This window comes from Mesocricetus auratus, unplaced genomic scaffold (assembly GCF_017639785.1).
Source record: "Mesocricetus auratus isolate SY011 unplaced genomic scaffold, BCM_Maur_2.0 Super-Scaffold_100004, whole genome shotgun sequence".
Taxonomy (NCBI): domain Eukaryota; kingdom Metazoa; phylum Chordata; class Mammalia; order Rodentia; family Cricetidae; genus Mesocricetus; species Mesocricetus auratus.
In genome coordinates this window covers 86,826,697-86,838,716 of record NW_024429189.1, presented here as the reverse complement: position 1 = coordinate 86,838,716, position 12,020 = coordinate 86,826,697, and the positions used below count along the sequence as shown (strand labels likewise).

General features: G+C 45.2%; 1 protein-coding gene across 2 annotated transcripts in view; it reads left to right on the top strand.

Annotated features, from left to right (window-relative positions):
- Positions 1-157: 157 nt before the first annotated feature.
- The window catches only part of Pla2g4e (phospholipase A2 group IVE), a 72,201-nt gene continuing 60,338 nt past the window's right edge, over positions 158-12,020 (top strand). For both annotated transcript variants that reach the window (XM_005064506.4, XM_040746084.1), the window contains exon 1: positions 158-691. In XM_005064506.4, coding sequence (XP_005064563.1) covers positions 506-691 — 186 coding nt within the window. In that variant the 5' untranslated portion in view covers positions 158-505. The remainder of the gene's footprint in view (positions 692-12,020) is intronic.

The window sequence follows — 12,020 nt, the reverse complement described above, 5'->3', positions numbered from 1 at the left end:
GAGATCTGGGGGCGTTGAGCAGCTGCAACAGCCGAGCAAAGGCTTCACCTTCCCAGGAATGTGAGTCTCCTGTAGGGAAGGCCTGCTAGCCTCAGCCACTTCACCATCCCCCCCCCCCCCCGTGACATATTGAGTTTCACACTTAAAAATAGCTTATCGCAGTGCAGAGCTGGAGACAGCCGAGCCTCGATCGCAGCTCTGAAACGCAGGTTTCCCCTCACCAAGGACTGCATGGTGTGGGCTGGGCGAGGTGCCAGCTGCCCGCTGACCCTCCGCACATCAGGGAACCTTTCTTTCACCAGTGATGGCCAAGCTGCCTGAATCGTTTCCAGAGACGAGAGCTCCCTAGGAAAAGCTGTAACCTCTTCCCCTCCCTCCTTAATAATTCACCTGAAGTTTCTCCAGGAGGAAGCTGATGGCACCATTCCTTTCCCACACAACTCCTGACGTCCCCTGAGGATGCTCCCACTCTGTACAGCCTATTCCATGCTCCAGTGAAGTGGACATGTCTGGAACGATCCAAGCCCCAGAAGGCCGCCACGGCCAGGGAACCAACATGTTTGTTGCACAGAACCCTCAAGGGGAAGAAGACAGTAGACCAGGAAGAAATTGCAGTGGATTTGAAGATGCACAGGACCTGGAGACTCCTGTGTGCCCACCTTTACTTCCCACAGCTTCTTGCAGTTCTCAGGTATGTCTGTGTTCTGAGGGGAAAGGCTCCTACCTGTCCTTACCTCCCCGTGTTTAGAAAACCAGGTAACAGAATTTGTAGCCTTTGACTGTGTGTCTTCTGTGTATCTGCTGTTCTGCCAGGCAGGGATTCCTATCTGCATCTGATGAGACTCTAAAGCTTGAAGGTATTAGATATTATTAGGCAGCTTCATCTTTTTTAAAATATTTTATTTATTTATTATGTATACATTCTTCTGCATGTGTGCCAGCAGAAGGTACCAGATCTCATTCAAGGTGGTTGTGAGCCACCATGTGGTTGCTGGGAATTGAACTCAGGACCTCTGGAAGAACAGTCGGTGCTCTTAACCTCTGAGCCATTTCTCCAGCCCCCACCTTTTTTTTTTAAGATTAAAAAAAAACTTTGTGCATGTGTGTCTCTGAAAGTCTATGTTACATGTGTGCAGTTATCTGCAAGGCCAGAAGGGGGTGTCAGATCCCCCCGGAGCTGGAGTTACAACTCTAGGCGGTTATCTAAACACAGGTCCTCTGGAAGAGCAGCCAGTGCTCTGAACCGCCTGAGCCATCTCTTCAGCCCGGTTAAGGGACTTTTCCAAGGTCACACAGGTGGTTTTGATGGTGTGGTGATATGAGTAAGAATGGTCCCCATAGGCTCATGTGTTTGAATGCTTAACTCTTTGGTAGAATTAGAAGGATTAGGAGGTGTAGCCTTTTTGTAGAAAGTATGCCACTGGGCGTGGGCTTTGAGGTTTCAAAAGCCCATGCCAGGCTGTCTCTCTGTGTCTGTGTCTGTCTGTCTGTCTGTCTGTCTCTGCTTATGAATCAGGACATAGCTCTCAACCACTTCTCTAACAACATGCCTGCCTTACCTGCCGCCATGCTCCCCAACATGCTATTAATGGACTAGCCTCTGAAACTGTCAGCAAGTCCCCAGTTAAATTCTTTCTCTTAGGAGAGTTGCTGTGGTCATGGCATTTCTTCACAGTCATAGAACAGTGACTAAGACGGGTATCTTTCTGTCCATGAATTGCTGTGAAGAAAGAGTAAGGTCATGCTTGCGATGGGCCGAGCAGAGTGCTTGTGCTCAGATACACAGACCCCACAGGGGCACAGCAGTGTCATTCATGTGGTCACAGGCAACTCAGAGGGAGCTTGAGGGAACGGACTGATTTGGTCTTCTCACAGGCCCGCCTGTTGGGCAGGGAAGGGAACATCTGACAATTGTAATACTGTACAAAAGCCAAAGGGTGTCTTTAGGTAACATCAGTTATCTTTCTCAACCTCCCTCCACTGGCTGCCAGGGATTTGGAAGGAACAGTGATGATTCACACTTTGAGTTCTCCAGCAGTGAGCTTCATTCACAAAGAACATAGGCCATGGACCCCTCACCTCCTACAGGCCTTACTGGTCTCTCTCTTCCCCTCTATCTGGTCCCTGGTTTGGTGGATCCATCCTGGGCCTCAACCACAAGGTCATCATGCCTGTTTCTAGAAGATGCCAACCTAGCATCTACCACACCCCACAACTAAGCAGCACAAGTAACTTGTGAGGGACGCTATGGATGACCCAGCCCTCATAAGAACATGGCTCCACCCCTTCACCAAGGTGACTGCTCTAGTTACCCTTCTCAGAGTCGCAGGTGAAGAGCCTTCGAGAGCGCCCAGGATTTCCCTCAATTTCTCTGGCCCACAGAAGCGCCCCCCCCCGCCTTCCCAAAGCCCCACCATTCCTTAGATGCTAGTCCTTTCTCTCCTTCCTCTTCCTTGTGCAGCCTTCTTGCTAGGAATTTGTGTTTGAGAAACTAGGTGTTCTCTTGCTATGCAAAAAGCAGAGGCAGGGATTGGGATAGCCTTTCTCCCCTTTGCCTCAATAAAGAAGTCACTGACCTGTCCTTGCCTGCCCAGCATCCTATGCTTCCTGACACACCCTCAGAGATGCAGATAAAAGGTTATGGCAGCAATTTAAGCATAGTAGTTTAGTATTGGTCTCATTAGAATGGTTAAGAGCCTAGGTACACGCTTGGGAATCAGATGGGGCTCATCCCTGCTCTGTCATTTGTCCTCCTGTTACGCCAGAAGAGTTCCCTAACTGCTTGGGCCTCCTGCTTCCTTATCTGTGGAGAAATAGCAGGTAAGGAGTTGACAGGTTGCTTAGTATAGTGCTCTGAGCACCCAAGGTGGAGCAATGGAGGCCACTGTTGTTTCTTCTCTTCTTCCTTTGCTATTTTCACAGTATTGGGCTCTGGGAATGAGGTGGTACCATGATGTCCTTACTGTTTTTTTCTCTCTGCTTCATAGCAGACAGGTCACTTATCTGCAACATAGACTACCACAGAAAGACATTTAATTTCTTATATTTTATTAATTAATTTTTATGAGTATCATTTCATGTATAATATGAGTACAATAAAACATAGCAATTTAATGTAATTTACTTTTTAATTAAACAAGATTTGCTTTTTTTCATCTCGACCACAGTTCCCCTCCCTCCTCTCCTCCCAGTCCCTCTCTCCAACCCCCCTGTTCCCACCTCAAAATCCATTCCTCCTCTGTCTCCATCAAGGAAAGAGCACATATCCTGTGAGTATCAATAAAACATGACATAACAAGTTGCAGTAAAACTAAGCACCTCCCCATGCACTAAGACTGGGCAAGGAGACCCAGTATGAGGAGTAGGGTCCCAAAGGTCAGTAAAAGAGCTGGAGACAGTCCCTGCTACTGCTGCTAGTAGTCCTATAAGAGGACCAACCTACACAACTGTAACATATATGTAGAGTGCCTAGGTCAGTCTGATCGATGTAGGACCCCTGGTTGTCAGTTCAGTCTCTGCAAGCCCCTATGAGACCAGGGTAGGTCATTGTATGAGCCTTCCTGTGGTGTCCTTGACCACTATGGCTCCTACATTCATTTCTCCTCCTCTTTCTCCTCCTGAGCTCCACCTAATGTTTGGTTGTGGGTTTCTTAATTTGCCTCCATCAGTTGCTAGATGATGCCTCTCTGATAATTGTGCCAGGCAACAATCTGGTCACAGAAGATGGACAGTTCAGGCTACTTATCAACTATTACTAGGAGTGTAACTTGGGACCCTCCCTATAGACTTCTGGGAGATTCCCCCCGCTCCAGGATTTCACCCTATCCAAATGTCTTCCTACAGCAGTTCCCCTCAGCACTCTCCCCTCTATGTTCCCTCCTGATCGCTCACGTTCCCATCCCTATCTGCCCCAGTCCACTCACAAAATCTCTTCTATTTCCCCTTCCCAGGGAGATCCAGGTATCCCTCCACCCCCCCCCCATGAACTCTCCTTGTTACCTAGTTTCTCTGGATCTGTAGATTGTAGCATAGTTATCCTTTACTTTACAACTAATATCCACTTATGAGTGAGTACATACCATGTTTGCCTTTTGGGGTCTGGGTTACCTTACTCAGTATGTTTTTTTTCTAGTTCCATCCATTTGCCTGCAAATTTCACAATGTCATCATTTTTAACAGCTGAGTACTACTCCATTTGTGTAAATATACTACATTTTCTGTATCCGTTCCTCTGCTGAGGGACATCTAAGTTGTTTCCAGTTTTTGGATACTACAAATGAAGCCTCTATGAACATAGTTTAGCAAGTGTCCTTGTTGTATTGAAGGCAGGGTGTATAATTGAGTGTCCTTTGGGTCGTAGAAAAAAAATCCTTCCAGCTAGGTCTTGAGGTAGATTGATTCCTGGTTTTCTAAGAAACTGCTATATTGATTTCCAAAGTGACTGTACAAGTTTACACTCCCACCACCAATGGAGGAGTGTTTCCCTTGCTCCACATCCTCTTCAGTATGAGCTGTCACTTCTAGTTTTGATCTTGGCCATTCTGACAGGTGCAAGATGGAATCTCAGAGTCACTTTGATTTGCATTTCCCTGATGGCTAAGGATGTTGAACATCTCCTTAAGTGTTTCTTGGCCATTTGAGATTCTTCTGTTGAGAATTCTCTGTTTAGATCTGTACCCCTTACTTTTAACTGGATAATTTTGTTTGTGGACGTCTACTTTCCTGAGTTTTTAAATATATTTTGGAAATCAGCCCCATATCCGATGTGGGGCCAGTGAAGATCTTATCCCATTCTGTAGGCTGCCATTTTGTCCTGTTGATCGTGTCCTTTTCAGTTTCATGAGGTCCCATTTATTAAGTGCTGATCTTAGTTTCTGTGTTATAGGTGTCCTGTTCAGGAAGTTGCCTCCTGTGCCCATGTGTTCAAGGACATCTCCCACTTTTTCCTCAATCAGATTCAGTGTATCTGAATTTATGTTGAGGTTTTTGGTCCACTTGGACTTGAACTTTGTACAGAATTAGGGTAAACATGATTTAATTTATTTATTATTTATTTATTTTTTAGACAAGGTCTCTCAACATAGCCCTGGTTGTGCTGGAACTCACTGTGTAGACCAGGCTGGCCTCAAGTTCACAAAGATCCCCTTGCCTCTGTCTTGGGAGTGCTGGATTTAAAAGTGTGTGCCACCATGTCTGTCTTAAAGTCTCTTTTAAAATATATTGCGGTGGGGCTAAAGAGATGACTCACCAGTTAGTAGCATATAATAGGCTTCCAGAGGGCTCCAGTGTAGTTCACAATCGCCTTGTATAAGTAGAAAATGAACAGAATAGTGAACACTGGAGCCCAAGGAGGAAAATAGAAAGGAAGATGGAGGGAGGATGGATAGCAGGCAAAGAAGGGCAGTTGGACAGGAGGGACAAAATAACTTCTCCTGTCATGCAGCTCAGGGGGACAACTATGTTTCAGGTGTGACATCCTCTTCTGGCCACTTTGGCCTCCTGTACTCAAATGAACATACACATACAGATATATGCACATGTACATAATTAAAATAAATCTTTAAAAAAAGCAATTAATTAAATCTATTTAGAGGTTAGGGTGATAACTCAGTAGTAGAGCACTTATCCAGCAAGCATGGGACCCAGGGTTCAATTCCCAGAATAACACACACACACACACACACACACACACACACACACACACACCTAAACAAACCACCAATAGTTTTATCTTAACACATAACAACTTCATATATTTATGGGACACAGTGTGATATTTAAGTAGATGTACCTATTCTCTCAGACAGTTATCATTTCCTTATGTTAGGAATATTCAAAGTCCTGTATTAGTTATTTGGAAATATTATTATTTTGTCCCTCCTGTCCAATTGCTCTTCTTTGCTTATTAGCCTCCTTTCCTCCATCTTCCCTTCTGTTTTCCTCCTTAGGCTCTAGTATCCACTATTCTTTCTCTAGTAGTTTCATTTTCTACATATACAAGTAGTTTCTTAAAATGTTTGGAAAATGTTAAGAGGCAGACTCTGCAAGACGTTCAACTCAATGCGATACTTCCCTTCACTTTTTCCCTTAGATAATGTTTATACAACTGTGCCTATGGTATTTAGACTTCTATCCCAGAGTATTTTTTAGACTAAAAATTAAGATATATTTTCTAGATTAAAGCCTAAAGTCTGAATTACATTTTGTGTTTCTGGGTGCGGTAGTGGAAGTCAAACCTAGGGTATCAAGAACAATAGGCAAGTGCTCTGTCAGAGAGCAGTGTCACTGAAGCCTCATACGCTAGCCCTGATGGCTGGTTAACAGTCCACAGTGTGCGCGTAGCTCTGTCATTCATTAGGTTTTGTAGTGAATTGTCAAGGTGGTCATCCACTAAGACCTTGTGAAATGTCTAGAGCTGCAATGGCCACAGTCGTGCTTGACTGGGAAGCTATGGGCACGTAGCAATGGAGTCTCTGATTGTAGTCACATGGTAACTTTTGAAGGAGGAACCCACTAGTTTTCTTTTTCTTTCTTTCTTCTTTTTTAGATGTTTTTTCAAGATAGGGTTTTTCTATGTAACAGTTCTGGCTGTCCTAGAACTCACTCTGTAGACCAGGCTGACCTCAAAGTCACTGAGATCTGCCTACTTCTGCTTCCTAAATACTGGAATTAAAGGCATGCACCACCACCATCCGGCAGTCCACTAATTTTCAAATGACTTCTAGTCACTTCTTTATTTTGGCCTTTAGAGGGTTTTGTTCAGGACCACCCTTGTGGACTATTCCTTCTGGTCAGAATATCACCTCCAGTAAATACCAGCTCAACATTCTGACTGGGCCTCACTTCTTGGAGTTACACTCCCTGCCCTGTTTTCTTGGGTAACTCTTCCTAGTCTTGCCACATTCTCCTGAGAAAACCAGCAAGCACATGAGAACATTGAACAAATATTTATTGAGTTCCCACTATATGCTTAGGATTGTTTCAGGAGTGGGAGACAGTGCTGAGCAGGTCATGCAAGATCCAGCCTTCATGCCACCTACATGTATGTCCTCAGGTAGGAGAGCCTGAGAGTAGTTATAGCACTATTCTGATATGAAGAACAAAGCACAGGGCAGCAAGAGACTAGCAGCAGGGAAGAGCTGGTGGGTGGATTGCAAACATTTGAATGAAAATCTTCAGGATGAGACTAATAATAAGAGAGTGTCCCAAAAGAACAAATTACTAAGTGTAAAGGCCCTGAGGTCGGCACAAGTTTCACTGGTTCTAGAAACATAAAACCCCATGTCTGATGGGAAGAAAGCAGGGGAAGCAATCAGAATGTCAGTGGTCAAAGGTGAAGTCAGAGCCAATCAGTCCAGATGCTTCCGAAGCAGTCTTAGCTCCCTTCTGAGTTCCGGTGGGCTTCAACCTGGGGAGTGATTTCATCTGTGTGTGATACACCTTGGGAGGTTGGCCTGATGAGGGGTGGTAGAAATGGACTCTTCTGAGTCTTATAAAACTCAGCGATAAGTTGACTATGAAATAAGCAGTCACAGATAGAGCTTAGTTTTTTGCCTTTGTAACTGCAGGACCCCATTACTCAGGTGGGTGAACACTAGGGTAGAAATATCTTGGGATAAAAGAAACTGGAGGTTTCTGTCCTAGACATTTTCAGTGCAGAGAATTGAGCCCAAGGTCTTGTACATGGTATCCTATAACTGAGCTACATCCTTAGTCCTTGTCCTGGACATTTGAAATTTGAAATACCTTCAAATAGAAATGTCAGGTAGACAACTGAAAATTTGGGAACTCAGGAGGGAGATAATCTGTGTGAATACATGAAGCAGAATACAGATTTTTTTTGAGACAGGATCTCAAGTTCCAAGCTGTCACTGAACTTGCTATGTAGCTGAGGATAGTCTTGAACTTATGATCTTCTTGCCTCTCCCTCACCAGTTTATGAGGTGCTGAAGGTCAAACCCAGGGTTTCTCCCCATGCTAGGCAAGCACTCTGCCTACTAACTTGCATCATCAGCCCCCAAATACAAATGGCTTTTAAAGTCTTGGCACAGGATGAGGTTTGCACTAGACAGAGCAGAGAAAGAAGAGGAAGAATTCTGTACTCTCCTGATATCTACCATTAGACACCTAGCTGCAGAAACATCATCAAGAGACTGAAGGCTTAGTGTGGTAGCACCTACATACAATCTTGCCACTTGGGAGGCAGAAGCAGTAATGCTGGGAGCTGAATATCAGCCTCTGTCATATAACAAGACCTGCCCCAAACTAAAGCCAACAAACATGAACAAGTAGAATGAAAAGAAACAGACAAGGTTGGAATGAACGAATGAGGAAGTGTGTTAGGAACCAAGAGATCTTTTCTCTGAGCATCCCATCACCCACTGCTGTCTTCCTAAGTACAGAGGTGGTCCAGAAATACTCTGAGAAAGCTAAACCTCCAGGGTCACTTGCTCATACATACACCTTCCCTGTTCCCCTGCAGATGCTTGGTTGACTGGCTGCTATCCCGAGGTGCTCTCAGCTTCCCACTATCTCCAACATCAAAGTTCATATCTGCATCTGACTCCAGAGGCCACACCCCAACCCCCACCCTGCAGGGTTCACACCCCATGGTCCACTCACACCCTTCCCTCCTGGCAGGACCTGCCTTACTCTGGGCCTCCTACGCATAGTGAGGCAAGCTCATTCCACCTCTTTTTCCGGGTTCTACTGCCTGCCTTCTTGGAGTGTAAGTCTGTCCTCTACACATTGCCTGTATGTCAGGATCCAGCTCAGGGCCCAGTCACTCAATCAATTTCCATATTGGTACCTGATGGAGTTTTCTTCAGGACTATCCTGCTGTGTTATACCAGGTCACTGAAGCCTAATGGGTCCCTCTTGCCTCATCTATCACCATATCTAGTAGGTTCTTCTCAGACAAGCTCGAACCCCATCACTTCTCTCTCAGACAAGCTTGAATCCCATCACTTCTCTCTCAGACAAGCATGAATCCCATCACTTCTCTCTCAGACAAGCTTGAACCCCATCACTTCTCTCTCAGACAAGCCTGAATCCCATCACTTTTCATGGTCCTCGACTCTGGCCTGAGCCATCATTTTTGTTCTCTACCTGAGCTACTTGCAACTCCTCTTCCGCTCCCCATCCTGCCAAGCCTACCCTGCCCTACAAGGCAGAATGCTCTTACAGCATCGATCTGCTTAATAGCTCGAGGCATCGATCCCTTATGATAAAATGCAAAATTTTCCCCTGTGGCTTTCAAAGTCATGTGTGACCTTCTAGATTACTCAGTATGCCTCAGACACAGGTGTAGAGTTGCCTGCCAGGCTTTGTCGCCTCTCAGTTCATGTGAGGTACCCTTTATCTGGGGCTCTCTCTGAAACCCACACACAACGAGGTACTCACCTTCTCTTAGCTGTTGCATAAAGGCTATAAACATTCGGGGAGGCCCCGATTTTTCCCCTAGTCACAACCAGGTTCTTCCTGTTATGGTCCTTCATGGCACCCTGTTCTCCTGCTTCATACTTGCGTGGCTGCTACTGATAATGGTCGGTGTTTATTTATCTAGTGTCTTTATCCCCATTGATTCTGATATCTGGACTTTATAACAATATAGTCCTAAGCACTGGCAAGGCATTCAAATATCTTTGTCATCAATGATTGAAGCTTTCCCTATGGTCTAGAGTCCATCCAAGCTTTAGGTGTCTTGACCTTCAAGTTCTCTTACAATTAGTTTCTTTTATTTATTTGTCATGCAGAAAAAAATAATAAAGCCGTCAATAGCTACATACTACTAAGATTTGTTATAAGCATGGTAGTCATGCAACCAATGTGAGAGACAGACACACAAAGACATAGAGAGACACACATGGAGACACAGAACCTGTGAACGTTCTGAGTGTATATCCTTACCACTAGCCTGTGAAATGAATATTATTGACCAAGTTTTATACATGGAAAAAATGAATCAGAGAAAAATGATTACCTAATGTTGCCTAGCTAGACTCCAAATGTACTCTCCTTTATGTTTGTTGGCGAGGGCTTTGTCTCTCCAACCATCTGTGAAGTTGCTTTGTTGTTGCAGGTTTGGTTGTTGCAGGCTTTTGGTCAGAGGTATCCTTGATTTGTTTTTTGGCCTCCTCCACCTCCACACTGCAGGTGCTCCCTAGATATCATTTATGCCACTTGTGAAGGTGTGTCTACCAGCAGGTAAGGGCTGCTGGACAAAGGGTTCCATGTTTCTGCCAAAGTTGTTTGAGAGATGAATTATAGGTCTCACTCTGAGAAAGGTAAGTGGCCACCCCCAGATCCTCATTTACAGGGGCCCAAAGGCCTGCCTTCCCCCAAGTAACTTCCTCCCTGGGCTAGGTTAGCCCTGCCCTGCCCTGCCCTGTCCTTGCTAACTGGTGAAATTGCTACAATTAACATTTGTCACATGAGGTATCCAAGATTAGCCTGGATTCCAGAAGGCCTCTCCAACAGATGCCTTAAGCAGCTATAAGGGTTACAGTTGTCCTCAGAATCTGGGGCATGGCAAAAGACTTGCACTGCTGAAATAGACTATCCAACTAAAGGTCAGCCTCCTATACACTGTCCAGATAAAGGCCAGCCTCCTATAGACTATCCAGATGAAGGCCAGCCTCCTATAGACTATCCAGATGAAGGCCAGCCTCCTATAGACTATCCAGATGAAGGCCAGCCTCCTGTAGACTATCCAGATGAAGGCCAGCCTCCTGTAGACTATCCAGATGAAGGCCAGCCTCCTGTAGACTATCCAGATGAAGGCCAGCCCCTCTCCCAGCCCAGGAATTTTCTCAGGGTCTCCTAGGCAGGTTCTTTGTACACAGTTCCAGCCTTGAGTGTTTACTGTTCCCAGGTGGTTTGTCTGAGTGTTGTTTTTGTTTTCTGGATTAAATGTCTGGCTTTATGCATGCTAGGCAGGCTTTCTACCACTGAACTTTCCCCAGACCTCATCTCACTTTTATTTTCCAAGAGTTGATTAAATTTCCCAGGCTGGTTTTGAACTGGCCTTTAGCTCAGATGGGCCTTGAACTTCTGGTCCACCTGCCTCAGGCTCTTAGATGTCTGGGGTACAAATCTGTACCACCAGCCTAGCTAAGTGTGGACATTTGAGGAAGAGGAGGGCCCAGACGGTAGACAGTGGGTCAGCTGTGTAGAGAGAGGAAAGGAGGCCATCTCAGCCTTTGAAGAAGAACCTTCCCTGGATGGAGCCATCTGCCCGCACCCTTGCCCCTCTCAGAGGACGAGGCAATCTTACCATGTGCTTTCTACAGGGTTGACATATGTAAATCTGTGTCTTGGTGGCCTGGAATCAGGTGAGCATAAGAAAAAAGAAGTACCCCCATGACCAACTCCCTTCCTCTTTACCCCCTCTATTCTTCCCAGGTCCCACTACCCCCCCCTCGCCCTGTTCCCCATCCATTCAGAGGATCTTGTCTCCATCCTCTTCTCTTGGGTACTATGCATATATGCATATCTTTTAGGTTCTTTCCTGACCCCCCAAATGTGAGTGTCAGTGAGAAGGCCTGGACAACCTATGGGGCTCTGAGCTGTGGATCAGTGTCTATCCCTGGTATACAATCTGTCTTCATGTGCCTATAGCACAAAGAGAGATGCTCTCTCAGCCTGGACTCTTAGGGGAGTGCCTTGACCCTACCAAGAGTAAAATGATAGACTCTAGACATCCCCTATGTGGAAGGATTTGGCAATAGGGTGGGAGGGAGGGTGGAAGGGGAGTGCGGGAGGAGGGGAGGGAGAGGGAACTGGGATTGACATAAAATTAAATTTAAATTAAAAAAAAAAAAGAAAAAAGAAGTAATCTCGAAAGGGCCCCAATTTCTAAAGATACCATTTTTTTGCTCATTTATTTGACATACAATAATTTTAATCTAATTTGTTTTTGTTTCTCTGTTCATATATTTCCAGTGTGGACATTATAACATTTTAAAAGTTGACTAAAGTAAAATGAAGACTACTAGTAACCTTAATCATCCAGGGATAAC